Source organism: Oncorhynchus mykiss, chromosome 18 (genome assembly GCF_013265735.2).
Source record: "Oncorhynchus mykiss isolate Arlee chromosome 18, USDA_OmykA_1.1, whole genome shotgun sequence".
NCBI lineage: Eukaryota > Metazoa > Chordata > Actinopteri > Salmoniformes > Salmonidae > Oncorhynchus > Oncorhynchus mykiss.
Window position 1 is genome coordinate 5,596,203 of NC_048582.1, and position 25,490 is coordinate 5,621,692.

The following is a 25,490-nucleotide window of genomic DNA, read 5'->3' on the forward strand; positions in this document are numbered from 1 at the left end:
GCTTCCTGGAAAAAAAGCCAACAACTAATCAAATCAAATCAAATCAAATTTGATTAATTTCACCCTGGCTCTGCCATGTCTTGCAGAGTATTCTTAAAATATTCAGACCCCTTTTTTTACACATTTTGTTACTTTACAGCCTTATTCTAAAATTGATAAAATATGCAGACAATACCCCATAATGACAAAGCGAAAACAGGTTTTTGGACCTTTTTCCAAATGTATAAAAAATATAAAACAGAAATACCTTATGTACATAATTATTCAGACACTTTGCTATGAGACTCGAAATTGAACTCAGGTGCATCCTGTTCCATTGATCATCCTTGAGATCATTCTACAACTTGATTGGAGTCCACCTGTGGTAAATTCAATTCCTTGGACAAAAACCAAGACATGAGGTCGAATGAATTGTCCGTATAGACCCCCAGAGACAGGATTGTGTCAGCGCAGATCTGGGGAAGTGTGCCAAAACATTTCTGCAGCATTGAAGGTCCCCAGTAACACAGTGGCTTCCATCATTCTTAAAGAAGTTTAGAACCACCAAGATTCTTCCTAGAGCTGGCCACTCGGCCAAACTCAGCAATCGGGGGAGAAGGGCCTTGGTCAGGGAGGTGACCAAGAACCCGATTGTCAGTCTGACAGAGCTCCAGAGTTCCTCTTGAGATGGGAGACCCTTCCAGAAGGACAACCATCGCTGCAGCACTCCACCATTCAGGCCTTTATGGTAGAGTGGCCAGACGGAAGCCACTCCACAGTAAATGGTCACATCACAGTACGCTTGGAGTTTGCCAAAAGGCACCTAAAGGACAAGATTCTCTGGTCTGATGAAACCAAGATTAAACTCTATGGCCTGAATGCTGTGGGGATGTTTTTCAGTGGCAGCGACTGGGAGACTGGTCAGGATTGAGGGAAACATCCTCTCAAGCTCTGTTAGGTTAGATGGGGAGTGTCGCTGCACAGTTATTTTCAGGTCTCTCCAGAGTTGTTCAACACCCCCCCCCCCCCCCCCTATATTTCACATTAGGACCACACCAAATTATTTTCCCAATTTCCTTTGTGTCATCACAACTTTTGGAGATATTTACACCAAATTATTTTGTGGTAAAAAAAATACATATATATTATGGAAAAAAAAGTTGTAGATATATATTAATTAAGTTAGATCTATAATAGTTTTTTAAAACATACAAGTAGGAAAGCCTTAAGATAAATAATAACTTGTTTAGAGAGAAACATTTGGGGAAAAAATTGTAAAGTTGTAATATGGTGGATGAGTGTGTTGGGGGCAACTCGCCCTACTTGGGGGTAACTAACCCCTGGGCTAAATGGTATAGACGTTGTGCAATCTCAATGTACATTCGGGTTCTTTCATAAATTTGCTCGGGCTATCCACACCGATTTCAGAGTTATCTACCCTGATTTTTCTCATCTGAGTGTACCAGAACGCAGAATAATGAATTTACGAGCGCTCAACACTCGTTGAATATGGCCGGTGTCAGTAAACGCAAAAAAAGCGTCATTAAATTGTTGCCAGCAGCACAGTTACAGTCACCAACGCTCTGGATAACATGAAAACTGCTTAACTAGCTCTGCTAGGGCGAGTCAAATGGTCAGAGTGGTCTCATTTGAGTCTGGAAGTAGCTAGCAAGCTAGCCAATGTTAGTTTGGGTGTTTGAATGCTGTTGTAAGGTCAGAGTGCTCAAATCAACCCTATTCCTCAGCCCGAGTGTCTAATGTGCGCTCTGAATTTACAAACGGACAATCTGACAATGCTCTGAATTTTGGAGCACACTCTGGCACTCCAGATTGAATTTAAGAACACACCCAGGCACTCCAGGTTGAATTTAAGAACACACCCAGGCACTCCAGATTGAATTTAAGAACACACCCAGGCACTCCAGGTTGAATTTAAGAACACACCCAGGCACTCCAGATTGAATTTAAGAACACACCCAGGCACTCCAGATTGAATTTAAGAACACACCCAGGCACTCCAGGTTGAATTTAAGAACACACCCAGGCCCTCCAGGTTGAATTTAAGAACACACCCAGGCACTCCAGATTGAATTTAAGAACACACCCAGGCACTCCAGATTGAATTTAAGAACACACCCAGGCACTCCAGATTGAATTTAAGAGCACACCCTGGCACTCCAGGTTGAATTTAAGAACACACCCAGGCACTCCAGATTTAATTTAAGAACACACCCAAAGTCGTAAAATGTCTAACTAGTAATTTGTTACGCTATAACTAGCTAGACATGTGAAGAGCTAGTACGCTCAACTGAGAGCATACTGTTCATTTACAGTATACTAAAATGAACTAATAGTATGTAGCATACACTCATTAAGTATGTAGTATACAGTATGTTAGTATTCGAACACAGTTAATGACACAGTTAGTACTAGTTTATTCTAACTTGCTGGCTAGCAACTTCACTAGCAGTAAATGCTAGCTCGTCAGCAAAAGCTGCTAGGAGTGCTAGTTAACAACCTTCCTTCCAGATCGTCTGAGGTAAAATACATTAAAAAGATACCGTAGCTTAATTGCAGTTGTAAATGTTTGCACTAGTGACTGACCGCTTTAGAGTTAACGTTACTTCATAGCCTTGTAGATATTTTACACAGCATTTTATGTCATGTAGCTAGATAGCTAGCTAAGCGTTTGAGAGAGCTTTTAAATTGGCATCTCTCCCCCTATTTCAGTAGGGACTAGATTAGGTCTGAGCAGTGCAGGAGGTGGGCTCATGAGTGCTCCAATTTTACTGGGGATCGCTTTATTTTTGACCTTTATACAAATTAGAATTGTGCAATAGCAGAGCATAAGAGAGTCGCCACATCAATGTTACACTGAATTAATTAGTTACGTTATTGTTGTAAAATGTTGTATTCCAGTGTTCTTTAACGTTCTTTTACATTCCAATTTGTTTCATGAATTTAAAACAACTATTAAAAACCTTTTGCTCCTGAATGTCTTTTTAAAGACTGCTGGGATTTTAAATATTCAAATAATATTTAGTGCAATTGTACATCATGGATTGTATGGAAAAGGATCCACAAATAAAGTACAATGAAAATGAATGTGCAGGTAGTGCTGATATTAATGGTGACATGTGCAACACCATTTCCACCCCCACATATTTTATTAAAATAATTAAAAGAAGACAACTAGACTTAGCTTTGAAGTATTACTTACCAAATAATTTCTAAATAAAACTGATAAACTAGATTAACACACCTGTGTGAAACCCTATGCCATAATCTTCTACCAGGGTAACTGTAGCCATTAATTTCCCTTTACAGTTTACTCACCTAAGCGTGACCTTAATCTACATACCATTTTTTCCCCCAAACGTTGCTTTTTTTATGTCAGCAATTCCCCCATTGTACCCTTACTTGTGACAATGTAGGACTACTGAAATCATTTGTAACACATCATTTTTTCACATCAGTTTGTCTAAGGTGCAAGCATGCTTCCCATTCGAAAGAGTTTGGAAGAATTATGTGCATATATTATGATGCCATTTTGTGACCTATGTTTGTAAACACAGAAAGGGGTCTATGGCGTCTCAAAGTGGACATACAGCTGCCGACTTTTTTCTCTTTTTTTAAGCAAAGGTCTTTTAAGGGAGTATGAGAGCACACTCGTTAGGTTCGCCTAGCCTCCTTAAGATAATGTTTATTTATAGCACATGCTTAGAGCAAATCCATCTCTAACTAAATGAAACTCCAATGAAACTCCAATTAAAGGGATAGTTCATTAAAATGACAAATGTACACATTGGTTTCATCACCCTGTATACAATCCCAAATAATGTACACGTCAACAGTGAAGTTCTGAAGATGGAGGACTTTCAGTACAGCCGTGTTCCCCAATCCTGGTCCCAAAGGGGTGTACATGTGTGTTTTTGCCCTCGCACTCACATACCTTATTCAATTCAAAGGCTTGAGTTGCTTAGTTGAATCCAGTGTGTGAGTGTTAGGGGCAAAAAAAAAAAAAAAACGCACCTCTTTGGTCCCCTGCACCAGGATTAAGAAACACTGCAGTACAGATCAAAAAGTGTGATGATGCAATTATCATTTTGCTCATTTGCGTATCATTTGCATCATCACACTTTTTCCTCAGTACTGAAAGTGCTCTATCTTGAAAACTTGATTGCTAACAGGAAACATGCAACATTTTTGGCATTGTAATAACAATGGACTAATGAAGGAAATACAAAGATTTCATTTTTTTAAACACCCCTTTCATAGCACCTACCAGTCCATTAAAAGAGTAGTTCACTATTTGAAGGCCTGTATGTAAGATTACTAGGTTTGTATTCAGGGGACTAGGTATGTACTCAAGATTCGATGGTTTGTACTCAGGAGATTAATGTTTGATTTTAGCAGCGCCATTCTTCCACCTTCATGTCATTGTGCTGTGGTTCTTCAATGTTTTCCAGATTTTTTTTGGGAGGGGGGGTTGTTGATTTTTTTTATATATTTTTTACATTTTGAACACTGGCTTCCTAAAATGCTGTGGTGCTTACTAACACAATAGGAAAGGTTGTGGTAGACGTGGGCCATCACAGGAGAGTTCACAGCTCTTTCACTCTGAACATTCATATTAATGACTCACCCTCAAATGGACCATCAATACCACAGTTCTACAAGACTATTTACATAACCAAACTGCGTTTCGACAGCCTGATGCTCAATATAGTACTGGGGATACAGTATATTAAACTCTAACAATGGGGTTTATGAAAGGGTTTGCAAGATGGAAGGCCACCTCAGTTCAAGAATGAATGTTCCATGTAGTGTCACTATTGTTTGGTCACCTCACCAGACCTCCATTTTGGTTTCTCCCTGTTTGACTATTCTATCTTCTATCCTTATTGAACCGTATTGAAATAACATTGTGCAGTCAACCCAAGCATATTCATCATTTTGTTAAATTAATAGTACTTAAAACATTTTTAATTGTGTGCTCTCACTGAGTGCAAAAAGCAGGGAGGGAGGAGCCCTCCAAACAGTAATCTTTGCCTCTCTGTTATGTTGTCAACAAGGCAGCTAGGTGCATCGACCAGAAACATGCATTTATTTTCCATAAAAAAAAGTTTACATGTTCAGACTATACTGAACAAAAATATAAGCGCAACATGTAAACATTTTAAGAAATGTTCTACATGCACAAAAAGCTTATTTCTCTTAACTTTTGTGCACAAATTTGGTTACATCCCTTTTAGTGAGCATTTCTCCTTTGCCAAGATAATCCATCCACCTGAAGCTGATTTAAACAGCATGATCATTACACAGGTGCACCTTGTAAACAGCAGGGGATCCTACAGATTTGACAGATTTTAGTATAACTGAAATAACTGTTTGATACATGGAACTAGGAAGCACTGAATTAAGTGACATATGTGTTGTCATGTGTAAACACGGGAGCTACTTTGTCCCAAAATGCTAAATAGAATTCTTGAATTCTAATTCCCCAATAGTAAGTGGGCCATTCTTGAATTGTTGTGGTAATGCTGTGGACTGTGGCACCTTATAAAACTATTGGAAATGAAAATAGACAAATACGTTTTTAATTTTATTTAACTGGTTTTACATAAGAAAACATGTAAGTCCTTTATACTGATTACCATATATTTGTATGCATTGTAGAAAAATATTGGTGGCTAGCAAAGTGGCTTGTCCCCGTGGTGATGTGTAAAGGTGTATTGACATGTTTTTTGAGTAGATTCATGTAAATATATTTTGAATGGCAACAAAAACATTGTATTTTCTGTAAAGATAACCCAGAGGTTGACCAGCAAAAATGTATGTAGAACATTTATTTTTCAGTAGTAATTCAATGACATTCATTGCAGTTATCCAAATACATTAATCATCAATGACTAAAATAGTGAATCTAGTTTTAAAAGACAATTTAATAAACCCCTTTGTTTTATAACCTGTGTATCATTAAACAAAAAACATTTAGTAGGAATAAAAGTATCCACCCAAACTAAAGGTGAAAACTGATCATCACATCATCTCTATCTGACATGTGTCTACTAACTCATTCCCACAGAAAACTGATCATCACACCATCTCTATCTGACACATGTTGTGTCTACTAACTCATTCCCACAGAAAACTGATCATCACACCATCTCTATCTGACACATGTTGTATCTCATTCCCACAGAAAACTGATCATCACACCATCTCTATCTGACACGTTGTCTACTAACTCATTCCCACAGAAAACTGATCATCACACCATCTCTATCTGACACATGTTGTGTCTACTAACTCATTCCCACAGAAAACTGATCATCACACCATCTCTATCTGACGCATGTTGTGTCTACTAACTCATTCCAACAGAAAACTGCAGAGGGAAGCAGTACCTCCCTCCATTGTTTTAACAAGAGATCTCTCAGAGGGTTTTCAACGATAAGGGCAAATCCAAGGTAATCTCAATATCTTTACAGTAGAAGCTAACAAAACACACTGGAACTGACAAGGTGAATACTGATCAGTAAAGTAAAGAGAGGCTAATGTTCTATAATGCTCCCTTTTCTCTGCACAGTTCTCACAGTGAGAAACAATAGGATTACAACAGTGTGTTACTCTCTCGTAATGTTATCAAATTCACTGTTACCACTTCCTTTATGAGATGAGAATGAAGTGATGGAGTGACTAATCTTAACTGGCCTGAGAGAACTGATGAGGCTTCTTTCCTTTATGTATACGTTGGTGTGTTATTAAGTTGCTCTGTTGAGAGAAACTCTTCCCACAGTCAGAGCAGGAGTAAGGCTTCTCTCCCGTGTGTGTTCTCCGGTGAACTTTTAGCTCAGATGATGTTGTGAAGCACTTCACACAGTCAGAGCATGAGAAAGGTTTCTCTCCTGTATGTATAAGTTGGTGTGTTTTTAAGTTGCTCTGTTGAGAGAAACTCTTCCCACAGTCAGAGCAGCAGTAAGGCTTCTCTCCTGTGTGTGTTCTCTGGTGAACTTTTAGCTCAGCTGATGTTGTGAAGTACTTCCCACAGTCAGAGCAGGAGTAAGGCTTCTCTGCTTTATGTATATGTTGGTGTGATTTTAAGCTGCTTTGATGAGAGAAACTCTTCCCACAATCAGAGCAGGAGTAAGGCTTCTCTCCTGTGTGTATACGTTGGTGTGACTTTAAGCTACTCTGTTGAGAGAAACTCATCCCACAGTCAGAGCAGTAGTAAGGCTTCTCTCCTGTGTGTGTCCTCTGATGAACTTTTAACTCAAATGATGCTGTGAAGCATTTTCCACAGTCAGAGCAGTAGTAAGGCTTCTCTCCCGTGTGTATATGTTTGTGCGAGTTTAAGCTGCTCAGTTGCGAGAAACTCTTTCCACAGTCAGAGCAGGAGTAAGGCTTCTCTCCTGTGTGTATACGTTGGTGTCTTTTTAAGTGACCCAATCCTGAGAAACTCTTCCCACAGTCAGAGCAGGAGTAAGGCTTCTCTCCAGTGTGCACTCTCTGATGAACTGTCAGAGCCTTTGATGTTGTGAAGTGCGTCCCACAGTCAGTGCAGGAATAAGGCTTCTCTCCTGTGTGTATTTGTAGGTGTATTTTTAGCTTTGATAGAAATGGGAAAATCTCCTCACAATGTGGGCAGTGGTGAGACTTCTTAGCTCTGTGATCTTCCTGCTGTTGCTCTCTGGATGTAGATAATGTCTCAACATGGTCTCCTGTGTGAACAACATCAGAAGAACCAGTCAGTTGGTGTGATATTCATGTCAAATGTATACATGCCATATCATCCTCCACTCATTATCACAAGGGTTAGTAACTACCAGGGTTGGGGTCAATTTCAATTTTTAATTAGTCAATTCAAATAAACCAAATTTCTATTTCAAATGTTCCTCTTTGAAAGGCATTGAAGAGAATTGTAATTTCAGTGATCTTCCTGAAATAACTGGAATTTAATCAAGCAAATTCTGACAATACTAGTGTCAAACTATGCAAGTCTCAGTAGAATGAAGTAACATCTACCTTCTCACTGAAACAGTTCATCATGAAACAGTTCTACTGTAACATTTCATGCACAGTGGGAAGTTGGAATGAAATACACAAGCAATAGAATGTCAGGGGTCATGTGTGAGTCAGAATTACAGAATACTACCTAGCAAGACTGGGTGATAGCTTATGGAGGTCTAGCTTATGAAGATAACTCATAGAGAGATAGAACCTGCTCTTACCATGACTAACAGATGTCCCAATCTTCTCCTCCTCTTCTTCATCTTTAATGTTGACATTCAGCTCCAGTGTTTGACTGCTGTCTTCCAGCTTCACTGATGCCATCTCTGGATCCTGCAGTGTAAACTGGGCTCCACTGTCACAATCAGGACCCAGTGACTGTAGGCTTGGACTCAAGTGCGGAAGGAGAGAGGCAGGCTGGTTTGTCCTCACTGTTGATGTTACCAGCCTCAGACTTAATCTGAGTTGGCCAGTAGTATTAAAGAGAAACGGACACAAAAGTTATTTTCTTGACAGTTCTGGCACTTTCTTATTCTAAAAAAAATATATTTCATTTTTCAACTATCTCATTTCAACAGCTCAAGTAGCTAAGCATTGACAACATTCATTCACATTAGACGAGTGCACACGTTAAATTACACAACGTAAGTGCACTTAACCTATAGTAGATTTCCTACATTCAAATAATGCATAAATGAATCACAAACCATCTAGTTCAAGGTTACAGTATGCTGTAGGGAGCACTATGTACTATTTTACTGAATAACCTTGTCTACACTGTATTGTTTCACTCAAAAACCATTGGTCAGTGGTGGAAAAAGTACTAAATATTCATACTTGAGTGAAAGTAAAAAGTTAAAGTAAATGTCATACATCAAATTCCTAATATTAAGCTGATGATTTTCTAGTTTGTTATGTATTTATTTACAGACGGCAAGGGGCACACTCCAACACTCAGACATAACTGACAAATTTGTGCGTCTCCCCTTCTCGTAGGCCTATTTTAAGGATACGTCATTTGTATTGATCTGTTTGTCATTGTTAGCAGAGTAGACTAGGCTACCCAGGATCTTTTTTCGATTTGACAAATATTCTTCTAATGTGTCCAGTCATATAGAGTGTACTAGAATAGCATTAAATATCTTTCTAAAAGGCCAAGAAACGTATCTGATATAGCTCGCCTATTCTATGGACCTACGTGCTCAGCCATGCATTGAACAGTCTTTTTTGCAAGCAGAGATTGAGTTATATTATTAGCCTAAATTATTACTATACCAACTACTGTCTCGGCGCTCTACGGACAATTCCTTCTACCAAATGGCTTGGCTTTTGCTCTGACATGCACTGTCAACTGTGGGACCTTATATAAATAGGTATATGCCTTTCCAAATCATGTCCAAGTATTGAATTTACCCCAGGTGGACTCCACTCAAGTTGTAGAAACATCTCAAGGATGATCAATGGAAACAGGATGCACCTGAGCTCAATTTCGAGTCTCATAGCAAAGGGTCTGAATATGTACCCAAATAAGGTATTTCTGTTATTTATTGATTTTTCATTTGCAAAAAAATCTTTCAAAGCCTGTTTCGCTTTGTCATTATGGGGTATTGTGATGTCATTATGGGGTATTGTGTGTAGATTGATGCGGAAAACATTTTATTTCATCCATTTTAGAATACGGCTGTAACGTAACAAAATGTGGGAAAAGAAAAAGGGTCTGAATACTTTCTGAATGCGCTGTCCTCGTGGGTAAACAAAACAACCGTGTGGGTTAGTATTATGGATAGAGCTAGCTAGCAATTGCATTTTTATTCATCAAGAGGACCAAGCTTTGTGTGGTAGCAGGTTGTAGCAACGCTTGCTGTGCAAATGTGATTTTCTCAATGGCCACGCAAATGAAACGCTTTAAAAAGTGCGGGCGAATTTGACATCGACTCGTCAATCTGCGGGGGACATTTAACTTTCATGGCTATCAACAATGGAAGGAGGGCTTCAGCACAACGTTACTTTTCAAATTGGATGCTGTCCATACCAACAACGTGGTTAGAAAGTATCACAAACAGCCAGCAGCAGCAGAGACAGAGCATTATAGTTTCACCGGGTAAGTGGCAGTGCTAGTTTACTATGCTAAGGCTAGCTAACTACAGAGCTACCGCATTCAGCTCACGTGTTCCATCTAAATCAACTTGGCCATCTCTTCTTAATGTGATTTTTAAACCTAACCACAACGATTAACGCTGAAGTAACATGTCTGCTAGATGTTAGTAGCTAACTTCTGGCGCTGTCATACTATAAATCGTGCAAACATACGGGATAAAATAGTAGTTTTGGTCACGATGGAGATTAATGTTTACGTATAGAGACAGGTACGTGCACAGAAAGGGCTCTCCCTCTGCAGAGCACATTCCCTTTTGCCCTTCCAGTGTCCAAAATGCACTTTTCGGCGGTGGTGTGTGTAATATATATATATATATGTTTTTTTGTTGTTGTTCTGAACCCACTGCCCGCAAGTCTTTTATACATTCTCATCCATGCTTCAGAACCAAAACGTTGCACGTCTTGATTGTTGATCAATGACTGTACAAAAGGCGTTGGTGGAAGAATCCTTTAATTCATGGCCACTGTTATGGGTGTAAGATGGCACAGTGATGCCATCTGTTGGTAAATGTTCATTACTGCAACTCTTGTGTTTTACCGGGGTGCTTGAGATACCCGGATGTGTTGTGATGTACTGAACAAGACTGGTTACTCGCATCAATGCCTCTGTCTCGTCATTTAGCATTCAAACATGGTGTCAGAGTCGGATAACTAACCATGCTTTCCGCAAATTAGAGTCACCTGCTCTGGTTTACAAACAAATGCTTATTTGTGTAAAATTTCGCCCGGAATTGGCCTTAAGCTAGAGTGAGTTTGCTAGTTAGCTTCAGTGTTGTTAGCACCGGTTAGACATGGCAGCGAACATTCCCCCTCCCGCCGTTATGAAGCTCAGCGGGGATTGGAGCACGAACTGGGATACGTTTAGAGGTGAATGGGAGGACTATGCGCTAGCAACGGGACTTCTGGAAAAGGAAGATGAGGTAGTGGCTGCCACTTTGAGGACTATAATGGGAACTGAATGCCGACACGTATACAAACACAACCTGAACCTAACAGCAGCACAGCAAGGTAACGCTATAGCTATTCTTGATGCTCTTGAACATTACTTTACGCCAGCAAAGAACGTCATCTACGAGCGTTATGTTTTCGGTCGTTGCAAACAGGAGGACGGGGAGTCCATTGACAGCTTTGTCACTAGGTTAAGGGAAAAGGCAGCTACATGTGACTATGGTGCTTTAAGAGATGAACTGATCAGAGATACGATTGTGCTTGGCATAACGGATGAGGGCACCCGCAGACGTTTACTGAGAGAACGTGACCTGACGCTGGCCTTGGCAGTGGAGACATGCCGTGCAGCAGAGCTTACTGATACACGGATGAGGTCCATGGAGCTAGAAAGGCAACATACGGACAATGTAAATGCTACATTCAGGCAGCCAGTAAAGAAATTCCCCTTTGCCACAGCTAATGCTAATACTACAGCCAACTCTGCAGTAGACAACCCCAATACATGCCGATATTGTGGCATTTCTCATGGACGAGGAAAAGAACACTGCCCAGCCTATGGAAAAATATGCAAATCCTGTGGTACAGCTAATCACTTCGCAAGGGTCTGCATGAAAAGCAAGAGAAAGGAGGGTAAAGTGCACTCCATGGAAACAAACACAGATGAAGGGAACGACAGCACAGAGGATGTATATGCTAGCGAGTGCATAGGGGCAGTGAGGGCAAAAGGACAAAAGTGGTTTGTCACTCTGCTACTTAATAATAAACCACAGCAATGCCAGCTAGATTCAGGGGCCACATGCAACGTTATGAGCCTTAAAGACAAAAGGAGGCTTGCGCCCAGAGACAAACTCACACAGAGTAGCACCAAGCTGAAACTGTATTCAGGCCAGTTCATGACCTCTTTAGGCCTGTTTGTGACAGAGTGTGTTTTACGTGGCCAGAAATACACCCTTGAGTTTGAAATAGTTGAGGCTAGTCAACAGCCATTACTGTCAGGTTCTACATGCGAGCGCCTTGGACTTATTAACTTCACCATCCCAGCTGATCTTAACATTATAGACAAAGTCCAGGCTGGGCCCCTGAGCAAGGAGACACTCCTAAGCAAGTACCATGATGTCTTCAACGCACCGGTCGAGTCAGTTCCTGGGGAAGTCCACTTTGAGTTGGACGCAGAAATCCAGCCTGTCCAGTGTGCACCCCGCAATGTACCAGTGGCCATGAAAGCAGCTACGAAGGCTCAGCTTGACAAATACGAAGCAGATGGCCACATCATATCCGTCACCGAGCCTACGGACTGGATAAGTAATATGGTTATCGTCAAGAAACCAGACAAGCTACGGATATGCATTGATCCTAAACACCTCAACCGGGCTCTGCGACGTTCACATTACATTATGCCCACGTTGGAGGATGTTCTTTACAAGCTCCCAAAGGCCAGAGTCTTCACGCTCGTGGATGCCAGAGATGCCTTTCTGCAGTGCAAGCTCGACGAGCCCAGCAGCTACATGACCACCTTTTGGACACCCTGGGGCAGGAAGAGGTGGTTGAAGCTTCCGTTTGGTGTCTCCGTGGCTCCAGAGGTGTATCAGCGGAAACAGCATGAGCTGTTGATGGGACTTAGTGGCGTGGAACCCATAGCAGATGACATTCTCGTAGTGGGCTGTGGGGACAGTGATGAGGAGGCAGAATGTGACCATGACGCCAAGCTGCTGGCCCTGATGGTCAGATGCAGACAGGTCAAGCTAAGGCTAAGCATAAAAAAGCTTCAGTTTAAAGTGCCAGAGGTCCGCTTTCATGGGCACATCTTGTCCTCCACCGGATTGAAGGCGGATCCTGAAAAAGTGAAGGCTGTCTTGGAAATGCCCCACCCATCTGACGTGAAGGGAGTGCAGCGCTTCGTCGGATTCGTCACCTACCTGGCCAAATTCCTACCGCGGCTCTCTGAAGTGTGTGAGCCACTGAGGAGGCTCATGGACAAGGACACCATCTGGCATTGGCTCCCAAAACATGACGCAGCGGTGAGGGAAATAAAACAACTGGTCACCCAGACACCTGTACTGCGATACTACAATGTGTCAAAACCTGTCACGATTCAGAGTGACTCAAGCCAGTATGGACTTGGCTGTTGCCTCATGCAGGAGGGCCAGCCTGTGGCATTCGCCTCTAGGGCACTCACCCCAACAGAGCAGAACTATGCCCAGATAGAGAAGGAGTGCCTCAGCATTGTGTTTGCATGCCAACGCTTCCACCACTACCTGTACGGGCGCGACAATATTACCGCAGAGACCGATCACAAGCCCCTTATTGCTATATTCAGCAAGCCTCTCCTGAATGCCCCAAAACGACTGCAGAGCATGCTACTGGCCCTACAAAACTACAACCTCAAGGTGGTGTATAAGCCAGGGCCAGAGATGTATGTGAGTGACACGCTCAGCAGGGCTACTGCATCAGGCACTCACACACGCTCCATGCATGAACAACACGCAGTGTGCAGCTTGCAAACAGAGCAAGTGGATGTTGAACACATCAACCAGGCTGACTACCTTAATGTTACGGACCAGCGCTTTATACAAATCAGACAGCACACAGACAGGGACGGGCAACTCCAGGCATTGAGGTCTGTGATTCTGATGGGCTGGCCCGACTGCAGGGAAGAAACTGCTTTAGCCGTCAGAGAATATTGGCCAATCAAAGAGGAGCTCAGTGTTCAAAACGGAGTGATATTCAAGAGTCAGAGAGTCGTTATTCCCCGGTCTCTACGCCCTGAGATGTTGGCACGCGTGCACTCAAGTCACATAGGAGGTGAGGCCTGTTACAGACAAGCACATGACACACTGTATTGGCCAGGAATGCAGAGTGAAATTAAAGACTATGTCAGTAAATGCACAATCTGCAATGAATATGCCATTGAGCAACAGAGAGAGACGATGATGTCCCACGAGCTACCGATGCGCCCCTGGCAGATAGTAAGTCTAGATCTCTTCCAGCACAGTGGCAAAGACTTTCTGCTGGTAGTCGATCATTACTCAGACTTTTGGGAGATCGACCTCCTCCCCGACCTCTCAGCAGAGACAACGATCAAACGCTGCAAGGCTCAGTTTGCCCGCTATGGACAGCCAGATAGGGTAATTTCAGACAATGGACCCCAATTCTCAGGAGTTGAGTTCCGAAAATTTGCTGCAGGATGGGAATTCGAGCACGTCACTTCATCACCACGACACCCAAAAGCTAATGGGAAGGCAGAGTCCGCAGTAAAAATCGCAAAGAACCTCTGCAAAAAGGCTCTGCAAGAGGGCAAAGATGCCTGGAAAGCAATCCTGCAGTGGCGCAATACCCCGACAGAAGGCATGGACAGCAGCCCGGCACAGCGCCTCATGGCACGGCGCTTAAAAGCAGCTCTGCCAGTAGCCAGCACTCTCCTGGAGCCATGTGTGGTGACAGACGTGCTGGTGAAGCTACGTCACAGAAGACAGGTCTCCAAGTTAATCTACGACAAATCAGCAAAAGACTTACCTGAGCTCAGGGTGGGTGAAACGGTGCGAATGAAGCCACTACCAGGGGACCGGGCAGGCCTCTGGAGACTCGGATCCTGTGTACAGAAAGTGGCACCACGCTCCTACTTGGTCGAAGTGAATGGATCACTGTACCGTCGTAACAGGGTTGACCTTCGGATTGCTGAGCCAGCACCTACTCAGAACCCTGATGGTCAAAGGGGTCGCATGACAAAAGACAGAACCCCAGCAAGTCACATGGGGCCTGAGGCACTGGGCGAAGAGCCAGGGGATCACAGGTCGGCCGCTCCCTCACCCATCAATTCTCCCCTTAGACATTCAGGTGACACGCCTGTGCGGGAACCCGCAGTCCTCGCAGACAAGCCCCCTGTCTTTTCACGATGCGGGCGTCTGTCCCAGCCACCAAAAAGACTTAATCTGTAGGTTTCCCATCAGGGATTGTTGACAGAGATAAAAGTGAAGAGAATATCAAAATGTGTTGTTGTTCTGAAAAAAAAAAAAAAAAAAAAAAATACTAAACTGTTCATGTTGGAAATTGTTACTAGGTTTGTTTTGTTAGTGAATTGACACCTCCTGTCCTATTTTATTAAAGGGAAGATGTTATGGGTGTAAGATGGCACAGTGATGCCATCTGTTGGTAAATGTTCATTACTGCAACTCTTGTGTTTTACCGGGGTGCTTGAGATACCCGGATGTGTTGTGATGTACTGAACAAGACTGGTTACTCGCATCAATGCCTCTGTCTCGTCATTTAGCATTCAAACAGCCACTTGCTCAGCTGGGCCAGGGGCGCTTTAATTAGGTCAGGTGGAAATGTCCGACAGATCTCAACTCATTAAAAGGAGGAAATCGCCATCGACCGAGCTCGCTGCTTCCTCTTCTTTAACTCCGTCTAATCCAGACGTTCTGTGCGTCCGTAAATCCACCGAATGTGTTACCTTTCATCTGAACTATCCGTTGAGATCGGGAGAGCGGGCCATCAGTTATTGTTTATAGTTATTACAGCGGAACGCGGCTTGGAGCGCACGCTTCAAACCTATTGTGTAATGTAAATGGCAGGCCAGGCCAGTCATCACAGGCCAGTTATGTCATCGATATATGTATGTTAATATGTAATGAAATGACATGTACATATGAGGACAAACATGAAAGGATGAAATATGAAACGTCATTGTTTGCTGAACTGATCGATTCTGATATCAAACTGATGGGGATTATAGACTGAATTACCGATCACTGATTTAATTATTTATATTCTTCTCATGATTATGATGAATAGTTACGAGCCTAAATAACTCAAGGATGATTCCTATTGACTTCTTATTGAACTGAATTGCTGAATTACCTAATTATGTTAATAATGAATGATTGTTATGATTGGGTCTTTGTGATTATGAATTTGATTGGATACATGTTATTCTGTTTCCTGTGTGATGCAACACAGACTACCCAGTAAATACACCACTTTATGGTTAAAGGAATTCCTGCCTCAGTCTCATCCATTCCTCTGTCAGCTGACCCGTACTCATCTCTACTACCGACTCATCTCTACTACCGACTCATCTCTACTACCTCTACTACCGACTCATGTCTACTACCTACCTACTCATCTCTACTACCTACCTACTCATCTCTACTACCTACTCATCTCTACTACCGACTCATCTCTACTACCGACTCATCTCTACTACCTACCTACTCATCTCTACTACCGACTCATCTCTACTACCTACCTACTGACTCATCTCTACTACCTACCTACTCATCTCTACTACCGACTCATCTCTACTACCTACCGACTCATCTCTACTACCGACTCATCTCTACTACCTACCGACTCATCTCTACTACCTACTCATCTCTACTACCTACCTACTCATCTCTACTACCGACTCATCTCTACTACCGACTCATCTCTACTACCTACCTACTCATCTCTACTACCGACTCATCTCTACTACCTACCTACTCATCTCTACTACCGACTCATCTCTACTACCTACCTACTCATCTCTACTACCGACTCATCTCTACTACCTACCTACTCATCTCTACTACTGACTCATCTCTACTACCTACCTACTCATCTCTACTACTGACTCATCTCTACTACCTACCTACTCATCTCTACTACCTCAAATCAAATCAAATTTTATTTGTCACATACACATGGTTAGCAGATGTTAATGCGAGTGTAGCGAAATGCTTGTGCTTCTAGTTCCGACAATGCAGTAATAACAAGTAATCTAACTAACAATTCCAAAACTACTGTCTTGTACACAGTGTAAGGGGATAAAGAATATGTACATAAGGATATATGAATGAGTGATGGTACAGAGCAGCATAGGCAAGATACAGTAGATGGTATCGGGTACAGTATGTACAAATGAGATGAGTATGTAAACAAAGTGGCATAGTATAGCATAAAGTGGCTAGTGATACATGTATTACATAAGGATACCGTCGATGATATAGAGTACAGTATATACGTATGCATATGAGATGAATAATGTAGGGTAAGTAACATTTATATAAGGTAGCATTGTTTAAAGTGGCTAGTGATATATTTACATCATTTCCCATCAATTCCCATTATTAAAGTGGCTGGAGTTGAGTCAGTGTCAGTGTGTTGGCAGCAGCCACTCAGTGTTAGTGGTGGCTGTTTAACAGTCTGATGGCCTTGAGATAGAAGCTGTTTTTCAGTCTCTCGGTCCCAGCTTTGATGCACCTGTACTGACCTCGCCTTCTGGATGATAGCGGGGTGAACAGGCAGTGGCTCGGGTGGTTGATGTCCTTGATGATCTTTATGGCCTTCCTGTGACATCGGGTGGTGTAGGTGTCCTGGAGGGCAGGTAGTTTGCCCCCGGTGATGCGTTGTGCAGACCTCACTACCCTCTGGAGAGCCTTACGGTTGAGGGCGGTGCAGTTGCCATACCAGGCGGTGATACAGCCCGCCAGGATGCTCTCGATTGTGCATCTGTAGAAGTTTGTGAGTGCTTTTGGTGACAAGCCGAATTTCTTCAGCCTCCTGAGGTTGAAGAGGCGCTGCTGCGCCTTCTTCACGATGCTGTCTGTGTGAGTGGACCAATTCAGTTTGTCTGTGATGTGTATGCCGAGGAACTTAAAACTTGCTACCCTCTCCACTACTGTTCCATCGATGTGGATAGGGGGGTGTTCCCTCTGATGTTTCCTGAAGTCCACAATCATCTCCTTTGTTTTGTTGACGTTAAGTGTGAGGTTGTTTTCCTGACACCACACTCCGAGGGCCCTCACCTCCTCCCTGTAGGCCGTCTCATCGTTGTTGGTAATCAAGCCTACCACTGTTGTGTCGTCCGCAAACTTGATGATTGAGTTGGAGGCGTGCGTGGCCACGCAGTCGTGGGTGAACAGGGAGTACAGGAGAGGGCTCAGAACGCAACCTTGTGGGGCCCCAGTGTTGAGGATCAGCGGGGAGGAGATGTTGTTGCCTACCCTCACCACCTGGGGGCGGCCCGTCAGGAAGTCCAGTACCCAGTTGCACAGGGCGGGGTCGAGACCCAGGGTCTCGAGCTTGATGACGAGCTTGGAGGGTACTATGGTGTTGAATGCCGAGCTGTAGTCGATGAACAGCATTCTCACATAGGTATTCCTCTTGTCCAGATGGGTTAGGGCAGTGTGCAGTGTGGTTGAGATTGCATCGTCTGTGGACCTATTTGGGCGGTAAGCAAATTGGAGTGGGTCTAGGGTGTCAGGTAGGGTGGAGGTGATATGGTCCTTGACTAGTCTCTCAAAGCACTTCATGATGACGGATGTGAGTGCTACGGGGCGGTAGTCATTTAGCTCAGTTACCTTAGCTTTCTTGGGAACAGGAACAATGGTGGCCCTCTTGAAGCATGTGGGAACAGCAGACTGGTATAGGGATTGATTGAATATGTCCGTAAACACACCGGCCAGCTGGTCTGCGCATGCTCTGAGGGCGCGGCTGGGGATGCCATCTGGGCCTGCAGCCTTGCGAGGGTTAACACGTTTAAATGTCTTACTCACCTCGGCTGCAGTGAAGGAGAGACCGCATGTTTTCGTTGCAGGCCGTGTCAGTGGCACTGTATTGTCCTCAAAGCGGGCAAAAAAGTTATTTAGTCTGCCTGGGAGCAAGACATCCTGGTCCGTGACTGGGCTGGGTTTCTTCCTGTAGTCCGTGATTGACTGTAGACCCTGCCACATGCCTCTTGTGTCTGAGCCGTTGAATTGAGATTCTACTTTGTCTCTGTACTGGCGCTTAGCTTGTTTGATAGCCTTGCGGAGGGAATAGCTGCACTGTTTGTATTCGGTCATGTTACCAGACACCTTGCCCTGATTAAAAGCAGTGGTTCGCGCTTTCAGTTTCGCACGAATGCTGCCATCAATCCACGGTTTCTGGTTAGGGAATGTTTTAATCGTTGCTATGGGAACGACATCTTCAACGCACGTTCTAATGAACTCGCACACCGAATCAGCGTATTCGTCAATGTTGTTATCTGACGCAATACGAAACATCTCCCAGTCCACGTGATGGAAGCAGTCTTGGAGTGTGGAGTCAGCTTGGTCGGACCAGCGTTGGACAGACCTCAGCGTGGGAGCCTCTTGTTTTAGTTTCTGTCTGTAGGCAGGGATCAACAAAATGGAGTCGTGGTCAGCTTTTTTTTACCTACTCATCTCTACTACCGAATCATCTCTACTACCTACCTACTCATCTCTACTACCGACTCATCTCTACTACCTACCTACTCATCTCTACTACCTACCTACTCATCTCTACTACCGACTCATCTCTACTACCTACCTACTCATCTCTACTACCGACTCATCTCTACTACCTACCTACTCATCTCTACTACCGACTCATCTCTACTACCTACCTACTCATCTCTACTACCTACCTACTCATCTCTACTACGACTCATCTCTACTACCTACCTACTCATCTCTACTACCTACCTACTCATCTCTACTACCGGCTCATCTCTACTACCTCTACTACCGACTCATCTCTACTACCGACTCATCTCTACTACCTACCTACTCATCTCTACTACTGACTCATCTCTACTACCTACCTACTCATCTCTACTACCTACCTACTCATCTCTACTACGACTCATCTCTACTACCTACCTACTCATCTCTACTACCTACCTACTCATCTCTACTACCTACCTACTCATCTCTACTACCTACTCATCTCTACTACCTACCTACTCATCTCTACTACCTACCTACTCATCTCTACTACCGACTCAGCTCTACTACCGGCTCATCTCTACTACCTCTACTACTGACTCATCTCTACTACCGGCTCATCTCTACTACCGGCTCATCTCTACTACCTCTACTACTGACTCATCTCTACTACCGGCTCATCTCTACTACCGGCTCATCTCTACTACCTCTACTACTGGCTCATCTCTACTACCGGCTCATCTCTACTACCTCTACTACTGACTCATCTCTACTACCGGCTCATCTCTACTACCGGCTCATCTCTACTACCTCTACTACTGACTCATCTCTACTACCGACTCATCTCTACTACCTACCTACTCATCTCTACTACCTACCTACTCATCTCTACTACTGACTCATCTCTACTACTGACTCATCTCTACTACCTACCGACTCATCTCTACTACCGACTCATCTCTACTACCGACTCATCTCTACTACCTACCTACTCATCTCTACTACTGACTCATCTCTACTACTGACTCATCTCTACTACCTACCGACTCGTCTCTACTACCTACCGACTCATCTCTACTACCGACTCATCTCTACTACCTACCTACTCATCTCTACTACTGACTCATCTCTACTACCTACCGACTCATCTCTACTACCGACTCATCTCTACTACCGACTCATCTCTACTACCTACCTACTCATCTCTACTACTGACTCATCTCTACTACCTACCTACTCATCTCTACTACCTACCGACTCGTCTCTTCTACCTACCGACTCATCTCTACTACTGACTCATCTCTACTACTGACTCATCTCTACTACTGACTCATCTCTACTACTGACTCATCTTTGCCAAAACTCGGTGATTTGATTGATAATTTTCCCATTTCATACAGGCCTTGTTTGGGTGCCTACTGGCTATATGTCTATAGATAAGCAGCTGTTACATCACACTGCCTTCAATATCATAGGATGAAGATTTAACATGGAGAATTTATTATGATATTTGTTTGGAAGAACAGGGCTGGCAACAAGCATATGTACTCTGCAGACAGGCTGCCCTCCACAGTACCCGGCTGGCAACAAGCATATGCACTCTGCAGACAGGCTGCCCTCCACAGTACCCGGCTGGCAACAAGCATATGCACTCTGCAGACAGGCTGCCCTCCACAGTACCCGGCTGGCAACAAGCATATGCACTCTGCAGGCAGGCTGCCCTCCACAGTAACCGGCTGGCAACAAGCATATGCACTCTGCAGACAGGCTGCCCTCCACAGTGATGGCTGGTGTAGACAGCACATGCTTTCCATCTGATCCTGCAACCTCCTCTTCTACAAGTAGCTGTATGATTCTGACATGATATATCCCTAGTTGATTCTGCTCTGGACTCCAGAGAAGTGACATGATATATCCCTAGTTGATTCTGGTCTAGACTCTAGAGAAGTGACATGATACATCCCTAGTTGATTCTGCTCTGGACTCCAGAGAAGTGACATGATATATCCCTAGTTGATTCTGCTCTGGACTCCAGAGAAGTGACATGATATAGCCTGCTACCAAGAATGACTTTCAGCTCCAAATGCAGGTGTTAAAACACAGTTTGTTTCTGTAGCCTAGCGTGCATGTTATGGCTGTAATGACAGGTTACATTTGCGTAGCAATTGTGCACTCATGTTGGCGTGTGCACGCATATTGCACAATATTGTACCACTCCTTTTTGTGGGTCACGGGTCAAAAAAGTTTGCAAACCACTGGGATACACGATAGTGGCAACAAATGGAGTTGGGTTGGATATAGTCATGGTAGGAATCACGATAGTGGCAACAAATGGAGTTGGGTTGGATATAGTCATGGTAGGATACACGATAGTGGCAACACAGAGTTGGGTTGGATATAGTCATGGTAGGATACACGATAGTGGCAACAAATGGAGTTGGGTTGGATATAGTCATGGTAGGATACATGATAGTGGCAACACATAGAGTTGGGTTGGATATAGTCATGGTAGGATACATGATAGTGGCAACACATAGAGTTGGGTTGGATATAGTCATGGTAGGCCACAGTAAGTTTTTACAATCTTCTATTTTGACTGGAATTCAGAAGCCTTTTTAAACCTCAATGCATTTCCTGTTCTAAATAGTTTATCTGAATACTTTACTCCTCAGATGGTGATGCTTTCCCCTTGTAATAATAGCTCAATAGAGCCCCACAGTGTTGGTGTCATAATACCCATAAAACCTAGCGGCCAAGAAAGGAAATGGTTCCAATCCATAGGGGATTTCTATTAGGATTTGTGTCATTCATGTGTATTGAAGGGCACATAAAGAACATGTACCATACATACACAACATTTATTTGCTGTCTTTACAAAGGAGCGGAGTTACATTCCCATGTTGTGGGAACATTTTGCCTGTATAGAGCAAATATTTCAAGAGTCTGAATAAGAACACAATTTGGATGAAGCCACAGAAAACCAGAAATAATTTTTTTAAATCCAGAAATTACAGAATAAGAGCTGTACAATGTCAGGAACTGTGGCCAGATCATAGGGGATTTATTAATAACCATGTAAATCTCTCTCGGACGAGGCAACTTTTTTTCCCTCCAATATATTTGGCTCTATTTCCTCTCAGATTTGAAAATGCTAATTAGCGTCAACGTAGACATCATGAAAAACTACAATTCCCTGCAAGCTCCTGCACGTCATCTCGAGCTGACACCTTTTGCTAACAGGTATTATGTCAATTTAAAACTTGCACAAGACGGTACACAGAATTGGTCATTTAAATAAATGTAGCCAATTGATCCATTAATACATTTAGCTAACGTTATATAGTTAATCCAGATATTCTTACTTTTTCTTCACTTCCGGCAGTCTCATCCAGATCAACATGGCATTTGTAGTTCTTTATGATAGCCACATTAGAAGCTAATTAGTGCTTCTTTTTTGGAGGGGGGGGGTATTTCATGTTATCAAAATGTTACGCCGGGATAAGTCTACGCGAAACGCAGCCCTTATTTTAAGTGTTTCTAAAATCCCCTATGGGAAAAAATGAATGGTGGGAAAATGATTTGGAACCATTTCATGTTTGACTGCTAGGCTTTATGGGTATTAGGAAAGGACAGGGGGATACCTAGTCAGTTGTACAACTGAATGCCTTCAACTGAAATGTGTCTTCCAAATTTAACCCAACCCCTCTGAATCAGAGAGGTGGAGGGGGGGGGGGGCTGCCTTAAATTGACATCCACATCATCGGCGCCCGGGGAACAGTGGGTTAAAATGCCTTGCTCAGGGGCAGAACGACAAATGTTTTCCTTGTCAGCTCAGGGATTCGATCCAGCAACCTTTCGGTTACTGGCCCAACACTCTAACGACTAGGTACTCTATGAGTCTGTGACCAAAGCTGCTGGGAATTACTTTTTTGGGGGGCTGCCCTTTTTTAGCTTGAGCACATGCTTCCCAAAAGGTCTCGGCATGGCTCTGTATAGAGGCCCTGTGGCTGGGGTCGAAACTGTGTGTGTGTGTGTGTGTGGATGGATGGTTTGCTAAACCAAAATGTGGCCATGTATTCCATCGTGGATCGGTTGGCATTTTGGAGTAGTCCAGGAGCCAGGTTTTCTTTAGAGGGGTGGATTGTGGATTTTGCTCAATGGGAAAGTTTATTTTGGGAGTTTAGGGTCAATGTTGTCACAGTTTCTTGTTGAAGAGGCATCAGCCAACCTTAGCTTGCTCCTATTCTGAATAAATTTGTGTCCGTTTCTTTCTAGCTGACAAAATAAGTGAGCTAACCTTTGTTTGGTCCTGCCATGTATCAATAACATAGCCAAGTTTGTCACTGGTATGGGCTAATTATCCTAAACCTAGACAGTGATAGCAGCTAGATAAAACCAGGGAGATGGGGAGATAATTCAGGTTCTGTTTCACCTGCTGCTGGCTTGATAATGTTCACTCAAATACGTTTTTCCATACATTAAATGAGATTTGCATTCTCTAAAGATTGTAATTGTGATCATATCTGATTAATATTGAAGAAAAATCCTCACAGCCGTTTGCCATACCAAAATGTGAACTAAAATTTGGCGCGCACCATTTTACTATGTACAGTAGGCAGTAAACCATCTTCTGTACGTGGTTTATATATGAGGGGAGCATAAATTGTACAATTGTAAACGAATAAATAACGGTATAAGTTAGAACAAATGTATATTAGTTAATATACTGCACCAACTACATAAATATATGATCGGGTCCATTGTCTTCTGTCTGGACGTTAAAACGCAGACAGCGGGCGCCGCCATTTTACCAGCTCGTGAGAGTTATTTTTTACACAACCAAGAACCATATAAAATGAACTCAGAAATCTCAAATAAATATATTATTTTTAAATTACCTTGACGAAATTGTGTACATTAACTCAGACAAACCCCAAATCTCAAGTTATATGACTTGTAAAAATCGTTTTCATCACGACACAGAAATAACACAAAATCTGGTAATCCCTTGACGGATTTGTTACCTATCATGTTATGACATGTTCTGTCGATATTAGGAAGTGTAAACGTGCTATTACCAACCTGTAGTAATAAATCGAAACGGAAACAAAAATGATCGTCTTCACATCTGCTGCTTTCTTTATTCTGAACAATGGTGCAAGTCCATAGAGATGGATAGAGGACTCATCTTTGTATCTGTGTAATTATAACGTCTGTGACAGAACACGCAGCGGCATTGAGGGGATTCAATTAATCTGGCCTGGGCTCCCGGATAGGCTTGTTTTTGCAAGGAGGTGAAAATTGATGTCATTCGTTTTGGAACTGGGTTGCCTTCCAGATGGGAGCCAGGTGCCACATTCAAAGCCCACAGAGAAGTCTCCTCAAAAACAAAAGTGATGTAATTAAGCACTTGGCGCAATGAGCAGGATTCTGTGTTTTCACATGAAAAAAATTCTAACAAATATTTAATGGAAAGAGATGTTTGTTTCTGGATGATGCACTTTGTTGACTAAAGGACAGAAAGGCACAGATTACTGTTCTATTGGAGAAGAGCGATTCCTCCCTTGCCCCATTTGCCTGTTTACCGTTTACATCACAGGCCATAAAACGATGCCCTGTGGCTCAGCATAATCGAATCTGCCAATTCACCATTTGAAGTGATACATTTTCTTCTTCGCAATTGGTTTATCCCTACTGATGACCCAGTTGGACATGACTCCAACGGAGTCACCAGGAGGGATCAGCCAATGAATTTGGGAAGTCCCACACAGTTGACTACATTAAAATGGTGGAAGTCCACAATGCGTTTAGGTATAATAAGAACTAGAGACAGCCTCCAAGATGGCCGACCGTTGTTTTGAACTTTATCTACTCACGGTTGCATATGCCTGTTCATGGAGGCTGACATCTTGCTAGTTCTGGTTTCAGGAGCCCATTAGTAAATAACAGTGGAGGTCGGTGGAGTTTAAGAGAGGGAGGTCCGTTCTTTTTTGCATGACCACGGCCTTATTTCTATAAGAGTATGTTGGATGACTGCCATTCATATGCCATTCAACCAGCTCAATGTAACATCAATAGGTTTAGGCTACTACATGAGCACTGATAGTTTTTCATGAGCACCAGTTTTTCTGTTCATGGTGTGTGGATTATTGTGGATTCCGTTTTCCCGGACAGTTTCGTCCTGTT

The 25,490-nt window shown here is 43.0% G+C and overlaps 4 protein-coding genes across 22 annotated transcripts in view; 3 read left to right on the top strand and 1 right to left on the bottom strand.

Annotated features, from left to right (window-relative positions):
* Nucleotides 1-25,490, top strand: part of LOC110510710 (zinc finger protein 883-like) — a 586,683-nt gene that overhangs the window by 443,274 nt on the left and 117,919 nt on the right. The window lies entirely within an intron of this gene.
* Nucleotides 1-25,490, bottom strand: part of LOC110517120 (gastrula zinc finger protein XlCGF17.1) — a 422,438-nt gene that overhangs the window by 366,211 nt on the left and 30,737 nt on the right. Inside the window, exons 1-2 of one of the 10 annotated variants that reach the window (XM_036951140.1) lie at nucleotides 24,387-24,516; nucleotides 8,214-8,452 (exon numbers count right to left, since the gene is read on the bottom strand). The exons of the other annotated variants lie outside the window; for them this stretch is intronic. Coding sequence (XP_036807035.1) covers nucleotides 8,214-8,316 — 103 coding nt within the window. The 5' untranslated portion in view covers nucleotides 8,317-8,452; nucleotides 24,387-24,516. Of the gene's footprint in view, nucleotides 1-8,213; nucleotides 8,453-24,386; nucleotides 24,517-25,490 lie in introns of those variants that run through there. 10 annotated transcript variants of the gene reach the window in all.
* LOC110513970 (gastrula zinc finger protein XlCGF17.1-like) overlaps nucleotides 1-25,490 on the top strand; it is a 241,069-nt gene that overhangs the window by 134,301 nt on the left and 81,278 nt on the right. The window lies entirely within an intron of this gene.
* Nucleotides 1-25,490, top strand: part of LOC110495587 (zinc finger protein OZF) — a 110,828-nt gene that overhangs the window by 69,840 nt on the left and 15,498 nt on the right. The window lies entirely within an intron of this gene.